At 42.3% G+C, this 20,925-nt stretch overlaps 3 protein-coding genes across 7 annotated transcripts in view; 1 reads left to right on the top strand and 2 right to left on the bottom strand.

Moving 5' to 3' along the window:
• LOC115138680 (tectonin beta-propeller repeat-containing protein 2-like) overlaps window positions 1-5,909 on the bottom strand; it is a 35,065-nt gene extending 29,156 nt beyond the window's left edge. The window contains exons 1-5 of one of the 2 annotated variants that reach the window (XM_029675796.2): window positions 5,757-5,909; window positions 5,075-5,318; window positions 4,763-4,891; window positions 3,871-4,002; window positions 3,267-3,424 (exon numbers count right to left, since the gene is read on the bottom strand). In XM_029675796.2, coding sequence (XP_029531656.1) covers window positions 3,267-3,424; window positions 3,871-4,002; window positions 4,763-4,891; window positions 5,075-5,296 — 641 coding nt within the window. In that variant the 5' untranslated portion in view covers window positions 5,297-5,318; window positions 5,757-5,909. The remainder of the gene's footprint in view (window positions 1-3,266; window positions 3,425-3,870; window positions 4,003-4,762; window positions 4,892-5,074; window positions 5,319-5,756) is intronic. The other variant, XM_065025778.1, reaches the window with a different exon arrangement.
• Window positions 5,910-7,673: 1,764 nt separating this feature from the next.
• Window positions 7,674-12,793, top strand: znf839 (zinc finger protein 839). Of its 2 annotated transcripts, none has more exons than XM_029675790.2 (8): window positions 7,674-8,786; window positions 9,010-9,921; window positions 10,196-10,399; window positions 10,599-10,691; window positions 10,941-11,087; window positions 11,327-11,437; window positions 11,585-11,678; window positions 11,793-12,793. In XM_029675790.2, the coding sequence occupies exons 1-8, from the start codon at window positions 7,950-7,952 to the stop codon at window positions 12,476-12,478; spliced, it is 3,084 nt and encodes a 1,027-aa protein (XP_029531650.1). In that variant the 5' UTR covers window positions 7,674-7,949; the 3' UTR covers window positions 12,479-12,793. The 2 variants fall into 2 exon arrangements, with proteins under 2 accessions (XP_029531650.1, XP_029531649.1); XM_029675789.2 differs by having other exon boundaries at window positions 7,675-8,786; window positions 9,007-9,921.
• Window positions 12,676-20,895, bottom strand: cinp (cyclin dependent kinase 2 interacting protein). 3 transcript variants are annotated; one of them, XM_029675793.2, is made up of 5 exons: window positions 20,770-20,895; window positions 14,171-14,354; window positions 13,856-13,988; window positions 13,481-13,610; window positions 12,676-13,259 (listed from the first exon to the last, which is right to left on the bottom strand). In XM_029675793.2, the coding sequence occupies exons 1-5, from the start codon at window positions 20,774-20,776 to the stop codon at window positions 13,057-13,059; spliced, it is 657 nt and encodes a 218-aa protein (XP_029531653.1). In that variant the 5' UTR covers window positions 20,777-20,895; the 3' UTR covers window positions 12,676-13,056. The 3 variants fall into 3 exon arrangements, with proteins under 3 accessions (XP_029531653.1, XP_029531652.1, XP_029531651.1); XM_029675792.2 differs by lacking the exon at window positions 20,770-20,895 and adding an exon at window positions 20,587-20,761 and having other exon boundaries at window positions 12,676-13,256; XM_029675791.2 differs by lacking the exon at window positions 20,770-20,895 and adding an exon at window positions 20,587-20,758.
• Window positions 20,896-20,925: the final 30 nt, after the last annotated feature.

Raw genomic sequence — 20,925 nt, 5'->3', positions numbered from 1 at the left:
AACACTAGTTCATTTAGCAAAAAGATTTACTTAGTATTCCATGGCATTATTTTATAGTATGAAGAATACAATTGAACAGAGCTGAATAAAATAGAAAGGATATTTTCTCCAAACGATTTGAGGAAGTGCTCACATACGGCTACTCTGTGTTAAGCGGTTAAAGAAACAGGTCCTCCTATATGCGTCATTTAGAGTTCCTTATGTAACTTTAGTTGTGAAATAAATGTTGGGCTATATGTTTGGATTTTTTATACATTAAGGCTGCATGAGGTGACTAATGATGATTTTTTTTAAAGTTGCATGAAAAGGCATGAGCTCTGCTTTGTTTTTTTGCGCAAGCTGTACACACTTCATCAGTCTGATTCACAATTTGACAAGCACTTGATAATGCCTAGAATTTCCCAGCGGCATCCCCTTTGTGTGGCCATAATGCACCCCCAAAAAAATCCATGCCTGTTGCGGCTAGTGGCCGTTGTGCCCTTGGGCTGAATATAATAATTACAATTCCTTTCTCACGTCTGCATGCTCCGAAACACCTCTCACTCACATGGGTTTCTCAGATTTCTCAATTCGTATTATTCCAAACATAGTCTGGGACAGTTGTGGGATGTCATAGATCCCAAATTAATACAACGACTAGTATCATCAAAAAAACAATTAATTGCAATGAGGCTGACGCAGCAGATCAGAACATTTAGCTAAAAATGTTAATAAATGATTAGGCTATTTCTTCACATTATAAGTGCAGCAATGAGCACACGGCACTAGGCTTACGGGCAAATGTTCCAAAATGCAATCAATTTGCAGGGAAAAAAAACATTCTCAAAAGTGACCGCAAATTAGATTATGCATGTAATGCTTTTTAAAATAATTTTTATGGTGAAAATCTCGAAACTTACGCGCTGCGTATGTATGCCAGTTAGGCTTTACACCTGTTGTAAAATGGATTAATGTGCTTAATTTTAAGTAGTTATTTGGCCACTTCAGTTGTGATATAAACCTTATCCAAACATATAGGCCTATGAGCTAGGCTACTTGATGTGTGTGACTATGACTTGAAAAAGTTGTTTCTTGCCTTACTGCACACAAACTGGGCATTATTCACAAGTTATATCATTCACAAGTGATAGGCTAATATTGTCATCCATCAGACTATTCTTAATTTAATTTTGTCTTTACATATACTAAATAATATAAGTGTGAAATTTGTTTTGATTTAGAATGGACCATTATCATGCACCTGTCTCAAAAAATATATGTCATATATGCACTTAAATAGTGAATGGAGGACGCTTTTCCTGTGGTTAATTTTCACGCCAGCCAGGTAGGCTATGCTCCTGTGGTAAAGAGAAGCAATGTGATGAATAGTTGAGAAATAAAGTTAAGAAATAAATATACTAGACCTAGCCTAGCCTATAGAAAGCTGATTGGATCCTCCTCTTTTTAATAGAGGCCATCACTCCGTTTTCTCACGCAATTGCATAGTCTATATAAATGTTGCATTAGATTTTCGATTACATTAGCATTACATTACATTTAATGTGAGTGATTATAGGCACAATAGAGTGCTGAATACAAGGAAGTTAGCAAGTTCGGTAGGCTGCTAATGACCATCAGCAGCATCAGAGTTGAGAAGCCTAATTCCTGTGACTAATAGGTTACGTGGAATTTGACTGTCGTCATGACTTGTGACCGCCGGTGTGGCGGTAATACGGTCACCGTAACAGCCCTAGTGACCACCACTTGCCGCATGCAGCGTGACATATCTCCTTTGCATAGAGTTGATCAGGCTGTTGATTGTGGCCTGTAGAATGTTGTCCCACTTCTCTTCAATGGCGGTGCGAAGTTGCTGTATATTGGAGGAACTTGAACACGCCATCGTACACGTCGATCCAGAGCATCGCAAGCATGCTCAATGGGTGACATGTCTGGTGAATACGCAGGCCATGGAAGAACTGGAACATTTTCAGCTTCCAGGAATTGTGTATAGATCCTTACGACATGGGGCAGTGCTGAAACATGAGGTGATGGCAGAAGATGAATGGCACGACAATAGGCATCAGGATCTCGTCACGGTATCACTGTGCATTCAAATCGCCATCGATAAAATGCAATTCAGTTCGTTGTCCGTAGCTTTATGCCTGCCTATACCATAACCCCACCGCCACCATGTGGCACTCCATTCACAACATTGACATCAGAAAACCGCTCGCCCACACGACACCATACACACTGTCTGCCACCTGCCCGGTACAGTTGAAAACGGGATTCATCCGTGAAGAGCACGCCTCTCCAGCATGCCAGTGGCCTTCGAAGGTGAGCATTTGCCCACTGAAGTCGGTTATGATACCGAACTGCAGTCAGGTCAAGACCCTGATGAGGACGATGAGCATGCAGATGATCTTCCCTGAGATGATTTCTGACCATTTGTGCAGAAATTCTTTGATTGTGCAAACCCAGTTTCATCAGCTGTCCGGGTGGCTGGTTTGAGAAGAAATCGATTGTGGAGGTCCTGGGCTGGCGTGGTTACACGAGTATTTGTTTTTTCCTTAATGAAAAAGTCCCAATTTGAGACTGTTTTGACTTGACAGTATGAGTTTCTGTGTCTTCCCAGAGCATTGCCGTAGATGTTCCCATACTGGCTGTTACCATGTAATATTGGTGTTAAAGATTTCTAGTTTAAGAGTCAAGTGAGAAAGACAAGCTACTGTAACTAAAAAAATAATACTTCTGTAGAATCTTTTGTTTGAGCAACTGCTGGAGTATGTGAAGGAAGGCTCAGCATTTGTAGAAGAAACGTGTCAGAATGAAGCCTTGGAGAACATTGCAAGTCGTGACCAACAGGAGGAGATTCAGGCGTATTTTGTGAGGCCAGTTGTCTGGATGTCCTTTGGGTGGTGGACCATTCGTGATACATATGGGGAACTGTTGAGCGTGAAAAACCCAGCAGCGTTGCAGTTCTTGACACAAACTGGTGCGCATGGCACCTACTACTATCCTACTACCTACTATATTCCGTTCAAAGACACTTGTCTTGTCCATTCACCCTCTGAATGGCACACATACACATCTCAATTGTCTCAAGGCTTAAAAATCCTTTAACCTGTCTCCTCCCCTTCATCTACACTGATTGAAGTGACATCAATAAGGAATCATAGCTTTCACCTGGATTCCCCTGGTCAGTCTATGCCACGGAAAGAGCAGATGTTCTTAATGTTTTGTATACTCAGTGTAAGTTGTGGTACTTTTAATGAATAAGTGGCTACCTCTTCCTAGGCTTGGTGCCCAGCTGCTGCAGGTTCTGTTCCTGGGTGTAGAACAGCAGGGATCTCTGATAAGAGGAGATGAGCAGGACCTTCTGACTGTACTCCAGCTGGACTATGGCTGAGAGCTCCTCAAACAGTAACACTGGGTTACACACACCCTAAGGATATGAGCATACAACACACGTCAAAGCTCCAACCGCAATACTGGGTTACATACACCCTGAGCATTCTGGGTTACATAGACCCTGAGGATACTGGGTTACATACACCCTGAGGATAGTGGGTTTACATACACCCTGAGCATTCTGGGTTACATAGACCGAGGATACTGGGTTACATACACCCTGAGGATAGGGGGTTTATATACACACTGAGTATACGAAGGTACAACACATGTGAGAGAATTGAGTTAATAAACAAACAGCACAGTGTGATTGATAGATATATAGATAACTGTTATTGGAGGATATAAGGGAGTATAACGGGGTAAAAAAAAAAAGCTTATTATAACTGCATAATACCTGTAGGCTTTAATTAAAGTGTTACTGAAAATTCACACAAAAAAAGACCTTGACCCAAAATGAAAGAATGAAAGCTGCTATACCTGATCCAGGTCCACGGTAGAGTACACAACCTTTCCTTTGTCATCACCAGAGAAGAGCTTCATTCCATTAGCACTCCAGGCCAAGGCAGTGACTGTGCTTTTGTGCAAACCAACCACATCAAATCGCCTTAGCTACAGAAAATAGAGGGACCTCAGTGTTTTTCTACACAAATGGACACATTTACTCAGCACTTACATCTGTGCTGTTTGCACATGTTCATTTTAGAAGGGAATAAAAAAGGGTTGGGTGGTATATGAATGTTTATACCGGTATACTGTTCCTGTACCATAACATACTATAGTTTCTAAATGTAAAAATAAATAAATACAGCTAGCAAATTACTAGCGAAGTCCCATAGCGGATGCTTGCTTAATGCTAACAATACGCAAGCGAACATAAACTAATTGCAACCCAGCTCATAAAGTTATACAACAATCACAAAAGGCTACTCAGTTTGCTGCACGCAAAAAAAAAAACAAATTAAACAGCAGGGATCTTGATCCAGAAGATTGATTGTCTTTGCTCTAACCAATAAGCATGATCTTGATCCAGAAGATTGATTGTCTTTGCTCTAACCAATAAGCATGATCTTGATCCAGAAGATTGATTGTCTTTGCTCTAACCAATAAGCATGATCTTGATCCAGAAGATTGATTGTCTTTGCTCTAACCAATAAGCATGATCTTGATCCAGAAGATTGATTGTCTTTGCTCTAACCAATAAGCATGATCTTGCCATCTACTGTAGGTATATCATACTGTAGGTATTTCTAAACACCTCAATATACGGTATATTACCCAAGCCTAGAATAAAATAGGAAAAAAAACAGCTCAAAAACACTATCTTTAGTCATATCAACAGTTCAGTTGATTGACTGGTTTGTTGGCATACCTGTTTGTTCCTGCCTGGAAGTTGAGACACCAGTTGAAAGACAGCAACCCGACCAAACACCGTGCCCACTGCCACCAAGTCATCAAAACAACTGAGCAGCTTCACTGCTGTGATAGCTTCGGATTTCCCCTGGAAATATAACATGTTTAGAATGACATACCTACTTACTTGGGGCAAAAACATTTACTTACATTTGACAATTTTTGTAAATCGCTAATATTTGGATGTTTGTTACCAAATTTGCTTTGGGGTGAAGGTGCATGCAACATAATTAAATCAACTAAGCAATGCCTAAAACAGTGGCATACTCACCTCTATGCTGTATTTATTAATCTGGCTGACCCGCCTGCAGTACAGGTAGAGCATCCCGATACTGCTCCCCACAGCAATGTAATCGCTGTTGGTGTCCAGAGCAGTCAGGTAGACCACTACAGAGCGGAAGCCTTTCTGGACCTTGGCAGGTATTGCATTAAGCAAGTAGTATAGGGGACAGAACTCCCTCAGGGCGCTCTGTGGAGGAGTTTGGGCTGCCATAGTGCACAGGCAATGCTCTGCTCTGTTGACAAGACAATTAGGCACGGCTATCAAACATGTGTGGAACGCATGGTGATAGACATGACATGTATAGCATAGAATAATATAATACTTGGCTAGAGTACATAGTGTGGGACCAGCCTTGGTACCTAGCTTGCTAGTTGCTGCAGTGGTTATCCTCAGGGTTTTCACACCTTCAGTTAGCGCTAGCTCGATTAGCCTAGCTAGCAACAATCCACATCAACTGAAACTACCAGCTAGTGACATTAATTGGGCAGGTCAAAATTGAATTTGCCTGCAACCGAAAATATTGGATAGCTAACGAGCTTAGAATGAGCACAGCCAGGCCAAGAGCTGTTTATCAGCAATTTTGACATGAGCTAACGTTAACTAGATAATGTTGACTAGGCTAGCTATCGTTAACTACAAATACAAAACACAAGTGTTAACACAGACTTACATTATATTATGTCCCTATATCCTGTTATCATATAGATGACACATACGTTACGCTAAACTCGTGTATAAAAGATAGCGCTGGCGACATTGCTATCGCATCCTTCTATGATTTATTATTCGAGAACGTCAAGCGCTATGGTTGTCAACAACCCTACGACTTCCTAGTCTCGCGGGAATACAATGATGCATGGCTGCCACCTACTGTGCCAGATGAGAAGTTTATTCTCATAAAATTTCTTTTTACAGGTTATCAATATTGTTTATTTTTCTCTGTTGTGTGTCAAACTAAACAGGCACCTTGATATTACAGCCAACATTTGTGTATTCATGGACACATACAGTAATCCCAGTGAGTGACCTGCAGCATCCAGCTATGTGTATTAAAATTTCAATATGATAGACAAAGCAAATATTTGTTGGATCCATAGATTGAGGCTGGTAACTCTAATGAACTTATCCTCTGCAGCAGAGGTAACTCTGGGTCTTCCTTTCCTTTGGCGGTCCTCATGGGAGCTAGTTTCATCATTGCGCTTGATGGTTTTTGCGACTGCACTTGAAGAAACTTTCAAAGTTCATGACATTTTCCAGATTGACTGAGCTTCACGTCTTAAAGTAATGATGGACTGTAATTTATCTTTGCTTATTTGAGCTGTTCGTGCCATAATATGGGCTTGGTCTTTTACCACAAATTAACTTTTAACAAGGCACACCTGCTAACTGAAATGCATTCCAGGTGACTACCTCATGAAGCTGGTTGAGAGAATTCCAAGAGTGTGCAATGCTGTCATCAAGGCAAAGGGTGGCAACTGAAGAATCTCAAATATAATATATATTTTGATTGGTTTAACACTTTTTTGGTTACTAAATGATTCCATAAGTGTTATGTCATAATTTTGATGTCTTCACTATTATTCTACAATGTAGAAAATAGTAAAAATAAAGAAAAACCATGGGATGAGTAGGTGTGTCCAAACTTTTGACTGGTACTGTACATCATTGGGTCGTACAGGAGCAGGCGGTTACATCCCTGAATTTGATATGATATGTCGAAACTAACAGATTAACTGTCAGTATATTTAGTTGAACCTTTGGCAATAGTAGGTGCTCCAGTGGTGCTCCAGTGGGTGGAGGACGCTCCACCAGTCAGAAATGTACTATGGTCAGATTCCCTGTCTGTATTGAACAGTTTATCATCTGGAAAATCTAATAGGAGTGACCTACTTTTGGAGGCATTAATGTTATTATGGAGAATCAAGAGACTGGGAGTAGTAGTGCGATTCTGCTGGGTCCCAGCCCACCTGGGAGTGAAATAGTAGACCAGGTAGCCAAAATGGCTTTAAAACTAGATATAATTGATATTTGTCCTCCACTGGGTAGAGATGTGTGGCAGAAGAGGTGGGACTCAAAGCCCAAGGGCCGGCATTTATATGCCCTCCAAAGAACAGTTGGTGGACCAAGATTCAAGAGTTAGATTAAGAAGGAAGAGGTGGTGTTTGCTCAGTTGCGTCTAGGACTTTGTACATTGAAATCGGCATTATATCTGGTTGGCAAGCATGCAAATGGTTTGTGTACAGAGTGTATAATTTATGAAACAGTGAAGCATTTGTTGATGTATTGTTGTAAGTACCGTATGTGGAAGAGAGAGAAATATTGACGTGTATGGTTATTGAGTTTGGATGGGGATCAGGGTGTTGAAAGGGATTTTGGGAATAGGTTGTTAGAAGTTAGTAGGGTAGTTTTTTATTTTCTTAGTACTACCGTATTATATAAAAGGGTTTAATGTATCTTAATTACTGGTTTCTTTATTCAGTCTGTGAACTGTGATTGACTACACACTCCAGGACAGTAGGCGGTGGCATGCACCTCGAACATTTGTTTGCGGACCGCTATAATAATATAGAATACGAAGAACGGATACGGAAACGGCATATCAACGCTGGAGAAAAATATGATAGCTACAGCTAGCAGTCTCTTAGCTCACGGCGTGAACTGTTTCCTTCTGTAGCGTTTAATGATTGCACCGTTTCACAATATTGCAACAAAAAAAAATTGGGACCATTGCAGTAACCTTTGTAGAAATATATTTGTACCAACGTATTGGTCTGTAAAAATTTAACGAAATTCAAGTTACCTAACCTATCGATTGGTTCAGAATTGCACATGAACATCTAGCTAGCTAGCTACAACAATCAAAATGGCCGACAACGAGAGCAATATGTCAAGTACAACAACAGGGGCAGATCATGTTACAGTATCTCAAGTTCCATGTGTTTCTGGATTGCAAGTTAACCAGAAGCAAGTCGGCGAGAAATGCATTGAAGCAAATGCACCAGAGATCACCGAAGAGCAGGGATTGACAGATTTCCTGCAAAGCTGCACAAAAGAGGAGACATTCGTTGCAAAGGACTCCCAGGAGGTTGTCAGCCAAACTGAAGACCATGAACAACAACCTGAACAGAACATATTAACTTCTATTGTTGAGACCCCAGGTATTGCAACGGGAGCAGAGTATTCTACAGTCAGTGCTGACTTTGTAAATGCTCTTGCACCTGGGACCACCATCATTTATGTGCAACCAGATGGTAGTTTTGTTGAGGGATCAGGTCTGACTGAAGAGGAGCAGCAACAGCTAGTGGAGCAGTTGGCCAAACAACAGCTTATCACAGTGACTGAGAATGAGGCTGCTCATCTGTTTGAACAAAATCAAGGCATCAAAACAGTCCCTACTACTTCGTCACAGATACAGTATACTATTCCCAGTACAGCACTGGCTCCCAACGAACTGCAACAAGTGATAGAGCAAGTTACCAAATCTCAGCAATTCATGGCCCAGACACCCAAGGGATCGGAGCAGGTTGTGACCACACTGGATCCCACAACTGGCTTGTTCACGACTGTAGCAGCTTCAGAGATTGCAGTAGCAAGCCCACAGCCACTGGTCACTATGCAGAATGCATCACAGAAGCTGAAGAATGTTGCGAAACAAGTGGCACTTCAGTCCCACAATGGTACACGCCTGGTTCAGAAAAAGGTAACAACGTTTGGGATTTGTTTATGTATTCTATGTTATAATTTAGTTAGTAATCCAAATTATTGCTTGTGACTTTCACTGATATGTATGCTTAATTGTCTAATTCTGTTTAAGGAGAAAAAAGCTAATATTCGATCATTGCACTTTAATAAGCTGCATGAAATCTACTGTCTGGCAATTATGACCACCACTGACATTAATATTGTTTATATTTTACCAGCAGGAAACCATCAGAATCCAAGTCCAGATACCATCTGGAAAGCAGGAGGGGAAAGGACCTACACAGACTACCATATCAATCCCTCAACAGAAGAACTTGGCTGTGGCCAGTCAAGGCCAGCAAGTCAAAGTGTCTACGAACGGCAGTGTGAGCAACAGCCCCCAGATCATCCACATCACACCCATAGTTGGACAGCAACAGTACTTCCTACAGCAGAACCCTGGAGACCCTCCTATTCAGCTGCTACTGCAGAGCTCAACACCTGTGGTTGGGAGCCTGGTTCCCGTTGTGCACAAACTGCCCATACCTGTTCAGACCCCTGTCCAGCAGCCTTCAGGTAAGGTCCCGGTCAATGGCACAACAGTCACAGCAATTAAACCTGCCACGTCTGTCTCTGTCCCCACAGTGGAAAAAGTCAAAAGGGTCAAAACCAGAATGAAAAAGGCACCGAAAATCAAAACACGTTCCGGGAGGGTGTCCAGACCGCCCAAATACAAGGTGAAGGACTATAAGTTCATCAAGACAGAGGACTTGGCCGAGAGCCATCAGTCAGATTCTGACGACTACTCTGAAATCAGTGTGGAGGAAGATGAAGATGGTGAGGATGGTAAAAAGGGAGCAGCATCTATGATTTACAGTCACAAGCGGAAGGCCTTTCAATGTGAAACGTGCGATAAAGCTTACATAGGCCATGGAGGTCTGTCCAGACACTACAGGCTGAACCCCTCCCACGGTGAACTGAAGTCACTTCCTGAAGGGACCTCTAAAACAGACAGCCCTGATAAAAGCGCAGACGCTGGGGACGAACATAAGAAGCCGACTGAAGAAAGTAATGCAAGCAGTGTTAAAAATACATCAGGTCCTGAGAAAAGTGAGGCCACAGAGAAAACAGCTGCTGCAACCACTCAACAAAAAGTAAGACCCTAGAAAGTTACCGTCTCAACCAATGTTGACAAAAAATTACCATTGGTATGTTTACAAACCATAGCTAATTTAGCCTAAAACTAATATGGTTATGTCTGTCTGTTATAGTGCCCGTTTCTTGGACACAGACTAAGCCTAGTCCTGTTCTAAAAATACAAATCATGCACAATGGAAAATCTCTTGAAATAGCTTTAGTTCAGGACTAGGCTTAATCTGTGTCTGGGAAACCAATCCATAGTGTTTTACTGATACTGATTCTCCACAGGCGGACACCACAGCAACCCAAGGAGTAGCAGCTTCTACCAGGCAGGCTGTGGTCCAGGCTCGGGGACCAGGGAGGCCCAGAGGACGAGGCAGACCACCTACCAAAGCACACCCAGCGGTGAGACTGGGGCGACCTCCAAAGCTAGGAGGGGGAGCAGCCAGCGTGGAGCAGCAGACCCAGAGTAGGAAAGCATGGCTCAAAGAGGTACATCAAATTAAGCGTCAGGATTAGAAAACGTTACTAACATAAAACATGTGCTCAAAAGCATTTTGTTCTAAGAATGCAACACATAGCGATGCTGTGAGTATCACATCTGAAAATCATACCTACCAATGGTGCTAATGACAAAGGATAGGAATGTGTATATACTAGTACTTTACTACGTCACTTGTCCCCTGTTTAGGTGACACACGAATGTGACAATGAAGAACTAATGGAGACTGTGCTCCCTCGTCTGGCTAAGGTCATGACTGTCTGGGAGTTCCTCCTGATGAAGGTACGGTCACCACTTGAAAAACAGTGCAATAAAAAATAAGTTGCCTAATACATGGTTTTTGCTGCACATTGTTTGAATGCATGGTGATATAGTGGGAAAATTGGATGATCACATTTTAGGCTTGATATGGAAGCTAATTACCTCTGGACAAATGGTGGATCTTTTTATCATATTTTTAGCAACAGTCAAATAAAGAATAAGACGTTCTGTTTTTAGTTTACTGAATAAGTGTATCCCATTTAACTTAAGGTGGAGAAGGGGCGGCAACCCAAAACCCAGTTTTCGGATGTGTACCGGGAGTTTGAGAAGCTCCACAGTCAGGTGAAGAAGATGGCCCAGGACTACATCAGTAACCCTCAGGGTGTTCACATGGCCTTGGAGGTCCACAATGTAGAGGTAAAAATGAATACAGAATATTTTCCTGCTAGCACTGACTTTGCTGATAACTACTTTGAGGGAAAATGTACTTGCCTACGACTGTGATATGTGGTTGTCTCACCCAGCTATCTTAAGATGAGTGCACTAATTGTAAGTCACTCTGGATATGAGCATCTGCTAAATCACTAAATTGTTATTCCATCTTGGAATCAAAATATAGAGAGTACAATTTTCATACTGTATATCCTGTCACTTAGGTTGCCAAATCTCTTGGCATCGTTGATGAGGTGAACAAGTTCAAAGTTCTGAACCCTCCAACTCAGCAGAATGTCACCAACATGGCAACCAAGAATGTCCACTATATGGAGGTAAGGAGAGCACTATTTAATTTAGACCGCACACTTCTCTACACTTAGGGAATTATGGCATTATTATGGATTGTTTTCATAATAATGAATTATGAGATGCTCAGATTTGAGTAATTGTTAGATTGATGTAAGTCTTTCTCTACCTAGAATTCTAAAATGTTACCTCCAACAAAGAGGTTTAAAATGGAAAACCAGGTTGGTGTTCAGATCCATCAGAACGGCATTGAGACTTCCACAAAAGGTATGTTGTATTTTTTTTACCTGATGCTACTAACAATTTGTGGATAGATATTTGCTAAATGTCCAAAGTAGATCACTTTTCATTATCTTCTTTCTTTTCGCTGTATCCTCTCAGAATCAAGTGAGGCCAAAGTCGAGAACACTGCAACAACAAGTATGAAGTACATTTCGCCACATACTGAGGTGGTCACCAAGAGTCCCGTGGGCCCTCAAGTCACTCAGACTGCTACCATCACACCACAGGTCGTCTCATCTAACCCTGAGACGAACATAACACCCATGGAACTGATCCAGGATCACTTATCCAACAGCATGACCGAGACCGTTGACTCAGTAGGAGAGGAGGCCATGGAGACAGATCAGGGTGTGTCTGGTACAGAACCTACCGAGGTCCTGAGCACCAGTGACATAGCGGATCAAATGAAGGAGCTAGAGAAGGCCTTGGCCACAGACCCAGTCGCAGTTGATCAGCAGCCCATGAGTACTCAGCCGCAGCAGTCCAACCCTACCCCAGTCCAGCAGAGTGGCCTGACCCAGGCTGCCTCCACCTCCAGTGGACTAGGCCAGGTGGTGGTTCAGGAGGCCCAGGGCTGCCAGGAGGTCCAGGAGATCTACATCCAGACGGAGGGGCTGACCATGCACCTAGCAGAGGGCCAGGAGGGCGAATTGGCCTCGGAGCGCATCGTCATCGTCAACGGGCCTGATGGCACCACTATGCACATCCGCGCCCCTGAAGGAGTCCCTCTGGAAGCAGTCCACGCTCTGCTTGGTATTGAGGCTGAGGGGAAAACACAGCAGTGATGATTTTTGTTCCTCCACACCCGGCCACCTCAACACCAAGCACACATCTCTCTTTTCCATCTGGTGGATTTTAAGTGTATTCCTGGTATTCTTTGTAAATTTGTAAACGTTCTTTTCGTTGTGGTGTTTTCATCCTTTAACAAGTGCTTAGTTTGTGATATGTTAATATGTAGATAAATATCAAAGCAGTACAAAAAAATGTTGCACTATTTTATTACTTTTTATATATTTGGGTGTAACATTTTCCAAAAATAGGTTTCTAATACCATTGAAAATGAATGCAAATGAGGGGAAATAAAATCAAAAGTTAAGAAATTGTGGTTATTCATTTCCATGTTTCATTTGTGACTCATTGTTGCAGTACAACCATTTCATATGCTGTACAGTTGAACTCATTTTCCTAATAAAGGATGCGAGAACCAAATCATTCTATTATTTCATGGAGTTGAAACCAGCAGCATTGCTGTGCATGAGTTCCTTTGTAATGGCCATACAATAGTTGTCATTTATTTATGGACTTGTTAGTACAGTAGCCATACAAGTCCATAAACAAAATAGAATGTTCCAACTAAAGTTGGTTAAATTGGCCTATGCCCTGTCTCTAAAAGAAGACCCTCTAACAGTAACTTTGCCCTGTCATCTGTGTATGGCTGATACAGCCAGCAGGACAGGTACACCATTGAAAGGTCTGGGTTAGTTGTGTGAGCTAGCTCCTGAAGAATAGCCCGTTTCAGAGTCAGTTCTTGCTTGTAGGCTTCATAGAGCTTGTTGGAGACGTCTGCTGCAATGAAAAGAGACATATTTCATAAAACAAATGGTCCATACTAAAAACATCTTGAGGGCCAGTTCCCCAGATACAAATTAAGCCTACCATAGAACTAAAAGGCAATTGAGAATCTCCATTCAAAGTGTTTTCTAGTCTAGAACTTGGTGTAGCCTGGGAAACCAGTTCAATGTGTATTTTCAAAGCGCAGGGCATCTAAAACTGATTAATAGTCTCACCGAACTGTGACGTAGGCCAGGTCTGAAATAAAGGAGTTTGTCTTCCTCCTGTTCCATACTGGAATGTCTCTAGATCGATGATCCCCTTCTCAGAGGAAACTAACTTCTCCATTTTTGATACAATACGAGTCTGATGAAAAAAGAAAAAAGGTCAGTAATGACACCGACAGCACAATTGTAGCCTGGTCCCAGATATTTTTGTGTTGTGACAATGACCATTGAGTTTGCAAGACAGTACAAACAGATCTGGAACCAGGCTACAATTGTTGGTGTTTCCAGGGATAAAAAGAGAAAGTGGAACAATCCTCAATCACGATTTGGCAGATTCTTCCACAATCTGGTTCTGTTCAATAATGGCACAAATGATCTACTCACCATTTTGTCCACGACACTTAGCAACTTGTCACACTCCTCTTCTAGTTCTCTACTGTTTTCAAATGCATTCTCTGAATTAGAGCTGGCAGAGGTGTCCTGACCCGCCATCATGACTTGCATCTCTTTCTGTGAACTGATTTTAATAAAGGGATAAGGAGGGGTGCACTTTAAGAGCTCTCTCACATTGGCATGACTTTCCTACCAATTCTGTATAAATCCATGGATTATTAGACATGTATTATTATCCTACTACAAATCTTACAACAACAGCCTCATTGGTAGAAACCACACATTGCAGAACATGCATTGACTTACCTTTTATTGAATCCTAAATTGACTATCTTATTTGCCATGGTGGATCCTTCATCATTCAGTCGGTCCCATTTCAGAATCAGATTGTGCCAGTCTGCTGCGTTGTCCTTCACTTTCCTTGCACTGCCAGTCACTGCAGACTGGGACTTTCTGCCAGGAGTGGTCTTCTCTGATCCTTGTAGGCCTACTGTGGAAAAGACAGAAACACTTATGTGTGTGGCCTAAGAGAGTGTGCCTGCCTGCTAGTGTCTTTGGTGTGGCCAAAGATATGGGAAGAGGTCATTTACTGACAACCAGGTAATGGGTAGATAAGTATATTAGATAAATTTTTATTGCATAGATAGAAGATGAAATAAAACATAGCAAGTAATTCACCAGCTGACACAAGAAGGCTTCTTACTAACTACCATTATGATTCTAAGGATGTAGCCAGAGCCATATATTTCATATTTAACAAAAATATAAACGCAACGTGCAACAATTTCAATGATTTACAGAGTTACAGTTGATATAAGGAAATCGGTCAATTTAAATAAAAGTATTAAGGCCCTAATCTATAGATTTCACATCAGGAGCACAAACATGGGTGGGCCTTGGAGGACCCAGGCCCAGCCAATCAGAATGAGTTTTTCCCCACAAAAGGGCTTTATTACAGACAGAAATAATCCTCAGTTTCATCAGCTGTCCGAGTTGCTGGTCTCAGAACATCCCGCAGGTAAAGGAGGTGGATGTGAAGGTCCTGGACTGGCGTGGTTACAAGTGATCTGCAGTTGTGAGGCCGGTTGGACATACTGCCAAATACTCTAAAACGACGTTGGAGGCAGCTTAGAGTAGAGAAATTAATATTAAATTCTCTGGCAACAGCTCTGGTGGACATTCCTGCAGTCTGCATGCCAATTGCACGATCCCTCAAAACTTGAGATATCTGTGGTGTTGTGTGACAAAACTGCACACAAAAAAACTTGTCAGAGACTCCAGTCACCCAAGTCATAGACTGTGGTCTCTGCCACCGCACGGCAAGCGGTACCAGAGCGCCAAGTCCAGGCCCAAAAGGCTCCTTAACAGCTTCTACCCCCAAGCCATTAGACTGCTGAACAATTAATCAATTAATCATGGCCACCAGACTAATTACATTGACCTCCCCCTCCATTTGTTTTGTACACTGCTGTTACTCGCTGTTTATTATCTATGCATATTCACTTTACCCCTACCTACATTAACAAATTACCTCGACTAACCTGTACATTGACTCAGTACCGGTACACCCTGTATATAGCCTCACCAGATCACTGACCATCTCAAATCCCACCGTACCTTCTCCGCTGTGCAATCTGGTTTCCGAGCCGGTCACGGGTGCACCTCAGCCACGCTCAAGGTACTAAACGATATCATAACCGCCATCGATAAAAGACAGTACTGTGCAGCCATCTTCATCGACCTGGCCAAGGCTTTCGACTCTGCCAATCACCATATTCTTATCGGCATTTTTCTAATGACTGCCTTGCCTGGTTCATCAACTACTTTGCAGACAGAGTTCAGTGTGTCAAATCGGGGGGCATGTTGTCCGTTCCTCTGGCAGTCTCTATTGGGGTGCCACAGGGTTCAATTCTCGGGCCGACTCTTTTCTCTGTATATATCAATGATGTTGCTCTTGCTGCGGGCGATTCCCTGATCCACCTCAACGCAGACGACACTATTCTGTATACTTCTGGCCCTTCCTTGGACACTGTGCTATCTAACCTCCAAACGAGCTTCAATGCCATACAACACTCCTTCCGTGGCCTCCAAGTGCTTTTAAACGCTAGTAAAACCAAATGCATGCTTTTCAACCGTTCGCTGCCTGCACCCGCACGCCCGACTAGCATCACCACCCTGAATGGTTCCGACCTAGAATATGTGGACATCTATAAGTACCTAGGTGTCTGGCTAGACTGTAAACTCTCCTTCCAGACCCATATCAAACATCTCCAATCTAAAATAAAATCTAGAGTCGGCTTTCTATTCCACAACAAAGCCTCCTTCACTCACGCCGCCAAACTTACCCTAGTAAAACTGACTATCCTACCGATCCTCGACTTCGGCGATGTCATCTACAAAATAGCTTCCAATACTCTACTCAGCAACTGGATGCAGTTTATCACAGTGCCATCCGTTTTGTTACTAAAGCACCTTATACCACCCACCACTGCGACCTGTATGCTCTAGTCGGCTGGCCCTCGCTACATATTCGTCGCCAGACCCACTGGCTCCAGGTCATCTACAAGTCCATGCTAGGTAAAGCTCTGCCTTATCTCAGTTCACTGGTCACGATGGTAACACCCACCCGTAGCACGCGCTCCAGCAGGTGTATCTCACTGATCATCCCTAAAGCCAACACCTCATTTGGCCGCCTTTCCTTCCAGTACTCTGCTGCCTGTGACTGGAACGAATTGCAAAAATCGCTGAAGTTGGAGACTTTAATCTCCCTCACCAACTTTAAACATGTGCTATCTGAGCAGCTAACCGATCGCTGCAGCTGTACATAGTCCATCGGTAAATAGCCCACCCAATTTACCTACCTCATCCCCATACTGTTTTTATTTATTTACTTTTCTGCTCTTTTGCACACCAGTATCTCTACCTGCACATGACCATCTGATCATTTATCACTCCAGTGTTAATCTGCAAAAATGTAATTATTCGCCTACCTCCTCATGCCTTTTGCACACAATGTATATAGACACTTTTTTCTTTTTTTCTACTGTGTTATTGACTTGTTTATTGTTTACTCCATGTGTAACTCTGTGTTGTTGTCTGTTCACACTGCTATGCTTTATCTTGGCCAGGTCGCAGTTGTAAATGAGAACTTGTTCTCAACTAGCCTACCTGGTTAAATAAAGGTGATAATAAAATAAATAAAATAAAAATTGTTGTTATTTTACTGTGTTCCTTTATATTATTTTTTACTTTAGTTTATTTAGTTATTCTTGAACTGCACTGTTGGGCTTGTAAGTAAGCATTTCACGAAAAGGTCTACACTTTTGTATTCGGTGCATGTGACAAATAATGTTTGATTTGATTTTAGAGTGGCCTTTCATTGTCTCCAGCACAAGGTGCACCTGTGTAATGATCATGCTGTTTAATCATCTTCTTGATATGCCACACGTGTCGGGTGTAACGTCAATTTGTATAGTTTACTTCACTACTTGAGTCATCTCTCTCCACTCGCTCTCTCCCAGCCACCCAATGAGAGCATTTGTTGTTCCTCGACCACGAGACACTTGCATTCAGTCTGCATGGTCAACTATGTTGATGACAACGATGATGTTTGCACTTTGCTTCTAAATATAAATCCACTAGCATTATATAATTAATATTAGTTTGTGTTTCTTACATCTGCAAACAGCTCGTTTGTCTTTTCTTCGCAAGTTGGGCCTAAATCTTGTTAGCCGCTAATGCTAATCACTAGTTAGCTGGCTTACTAGCTAATAAATGTACTGAATCAGAGGACACATAATTAGCTTTACAGCCTGATAATACCAGAAATGGTGTAGATCTAAATCAGCATGATGTTTGTACAACGGCATCTTCTAAATCAAAGAGGAATACAAAGCATGAAGTAGCTAAGAGAAAATCTTCAATGTAGCCAACGATTATAGGGTCCCCAAGGAAACACAACTCTTTGGTTCCTACCCTGTCACAATAACTCCTGCCTGGCATTATAAGTCCTTGTCATGTCAAACAATACTGTATTCAAAGTGTCAACTATTATATTCGAACTATAGAATTAGAATAATCATTATATTTCCATGATTCCAACAGTTCACACAAGTGATTTAATCTCAATCACTAGCCAAATCGCAATTGTAACATTTGGTTAAAAATAAGGCCTCAATGATTTGCCCATATCGTGCAGCCCTATGTGGCAGCATGGAAATGATCTCAAATGAGTGCAGGAAATGCAAAAATTGATAAATGCTTTAAAGTATTTTTAATTGAAGTTCAATTGAACAGTATAAAAGTATCAGAATGGAGAACGACCCATTGAAATCCCTTAGAATATAGGTGTTGCCACCCTAGGGTTATGTACTACTAAGCAAATTTAACAAGATGGCACCAACAGAGATGTTCCTCTCGCTTCAAGTCCTTGCAAGTCCTTCAAGTACTATGTAGTATTTCATTTTTTAATGTATTATTTCTTACATTGTTAGCCCAGAAAAACTTAAGTCTTATTACATACAACCAGGAAGAACTATTGGATATGAGACGGATGCCAACTTACCAACATTACGACCAGGAATACGACTTTCCCGAAGCGGATCCTCTGTTTGGACCACCACCCAGGACAATGGATCTAATCCCAGAGCCGACCCAAGACAACGGCAGCGCAGAAGGGGCAGACGGAGCGGCCTGGTCAGGCTCCATAGACGTGCACATCGCCCACCCCTTCCAAGTATACTACTCGCCAATGTCCAGTCTCTTGACAACAAGGTAGATGAAATTAGAGCAAGGGTGCCTTCCAGAGAGACATCAGAGATTGCAACATTCTCTGTTTCACAGAAACATGGCTCTCTCAGGATACATTGTCGGAATCGGTTCAGCCACTGGGCTTCCCCATGCATTGCACCGTTAGAGATAAACACCTCTCTTGGAAGAGGGGGTGTATGCTTCATGATTAACGACTCACGGTGTAATCATAACAACATACAGGAACTCAAGTCCTTCTGCTCACCCGACCTAGAATTCCTCACAATCAAATGCCGGCCATATTACCTTCCAAGAGAATTCTCGTCAGTTATCGTCACAGCTGGGTACATACCACCTCAAGCAGACACTAAGACAGCCCTAAAGAAACTTCACTGACTCTATATAAAGTGGAAACCATATATCCTGAGGATGCATTTATTGTAGCTGGGGATTTGAACAAAGCAAATTTGAGAACAAGGCTACCTAAATTCTAACAGCATATTGATTGCACTACGGGTGGGGGTAAAACACTTGACCACTGCTACTCAAACTTCTGCGATGCATACAAAGCCCTCCCCCGCCCTCCCTTCGGCAAATCCGACCATGATGCCATCTTGCTCCTACCGTCTTATAGGCAGAAACTCAAACAGGATGTACCCTTGACTAGAACCATTCAATGCTGGTCTGACCAATCAGAATCCATGCTTCAAGATTGTTTTGATCACGCGGACTGGGGTATGTTCCAGGCCAGCCTCAGAGAATAACATTGACCTATACACTGACCCGGTGAGTGAATTTATAAGGAAGTGCATTGGAGATGTTGTACCCACTGAGACTATTAAAACCGACCCTAACCAGAAACCGTGTATGGATGGCGGCATTCGCGCAAAACCACCGCATTTAACCATGGAAAGAGGTCTGGGAAAACGGCTGAATTTAAACAGTGCAGTGCAGACAATCAAACAAGTGAAATGCCGGTACAGGGACAAAGTGGAGTCGCAATTCAACGGCTCAGACACGAGACGTATGTGGCAGGGTCTACAGGAAATCCCGGACTACAAAAAGAAAACCAGCCATGTCACAGACACTGACGTCACGCTTCCAGACAAACTAAACACCTTCTTTGCCCGCTTTGAGGATAATACAGTGCCACCGTCGCGGCCCACAAACAGGAACTTCTCTGTGGCCGACATGAGTAAAACATTTAAAAGTGTTAACCCTCGCTAGGCTGCTGGCCCAGACGTCATCCCTAGCCGTGTCCTCAGAGCATGTGCAGACCAGCTGGCTGGTGTATTTACAAACATATTTAATCACTCCCTATCCCAGTCTGCTGTCCCCACATGCTTCTAGATGGCCACCATTGTTCCTGTACCCAAGAAGGCAAAGATAACTGAACTAAATGACTACCGCCCCGTAGCACCCACCTGTCATCATGAAGTGCATTGAGAGACTAGTCAAGGATCATATCACCTCCACCTTACTGGCCACCCTAGACCCACTTCAGTTTGAATACCGCACTACCAGGTCCACAGACGATGCAATCTCCATCACACTGCCCTATCCCATCTGGACAAGAGGAATACCTATGTAAGAATGCTGTTCATTGATTACAGCTCAGCATTCAACACCATAGTACCCTCCAAGCTCATCAATGCCACTTTAATAATGTTTACATATCTAACATTACTCATATGTATATACTGTATTTTATAGCATATATTGCACCTTGCCTATGCCGCTCGGCCATCGCTCATCCATATGTATATGTACATATTCTCATTCACCCTTTAGATGTGTGTATTAGGTAGTTGTTGGGGAACTGTTAAGATTACTTGTTAGATTTTACTGCACTGTCGGGAACCAGAAGCACAAGCATTTCGCTTCACTCGCATTAACATCTTCTAACCATGTGTATGTGACAAATACAATTTGATTTTACATGTATTATTCAAAAACATAAAATAGCGTCATACCGTTTTTTTTTTTAATACCGTGATATATTTTCTCCATATCACCCAGACCTAGTAGCTTGCTACCTCCGGTCCAGGGCATCGTTCGTAGCTAGCTCGCTCAGCAGTGGTCCAATCAATCAACATTGAATTTGTTAACACCATCCACCTCATTCGCCAACACAAGACTGGAGTTATTGCCTTTACCTTCCATTGTTATTAAATATCCATGGTTTATACTATTCAAGTTAAGTTAGTTTATTTAAGTACTCTTGTGCTTTCTGAAATTTCTTCCAAAGTCAACTTCCGCAAATTTCTTCTTCTGGGTCTGTGACAGACTGTCAGCGCCAGTGAAAATATCGC

Source organism: Oncorhynchus nerka, linkage group LG12, assembly GCF_034236695.1.
Source record: "Oncorhynchus nerka isolate Pitt River linkage group LG12, Oner_Uvic_2.0, whole genome shotgun sequence".
NCBI classification, from domain to species: Eukaryota; Metazoa; Chordata; class Actinopteri; order Salmoniformes; family Salmonidae; genus Oncorhynchus; species Oncorhynchus nerka.
Note: the sequence above shows the minus strand (reverse complement) of the source record. Positions and strands in the feature narration are given on the sequence as shown.

Coding starts and splice junctions, on each gene's coding strand:
- znf839 (XM_029675789.2), top strand. CDS start 7,950: ATGGCCGACAACGAGAGCAATATGTCAAGTACAACAACAGGGGCAGAT. Junction 11,088..11,326: donor TGGAGGTCCACAATGTAGAG/GTAAAAATGAAT, acceptor CCTGTCACTTAG/GTTGCCAAATCTCTTGGCAT. Junction 11,438..11,584: donor AGAATGTCCACTATATGGAG/GTAAGGAGAGCA, acceptor TTCTCTACCTAG/AATTCTAAAATGTTACCTCC.
- cinp (XM_029675791.2), bottom strand. CDS start 20,665: ATGCCCTGGACCGGAGGTAGCAAGCTACTAGGTCTGGGTGATATGGAG. Junction 14,355..20,586: donor CGGTATTAAAAAAAAAAACG/GTATGACGCTAT, acceptor TCTTTTCCACAG/TAGGCCTACAAGGATCAGAG. Junction 13,260..13,480: donor CTGGCCTACGTCACAGTTCG/GTGAGACTATTA, acceptor TTTTCATTGCAG/CAGACGTCTCCAACAAGCTC.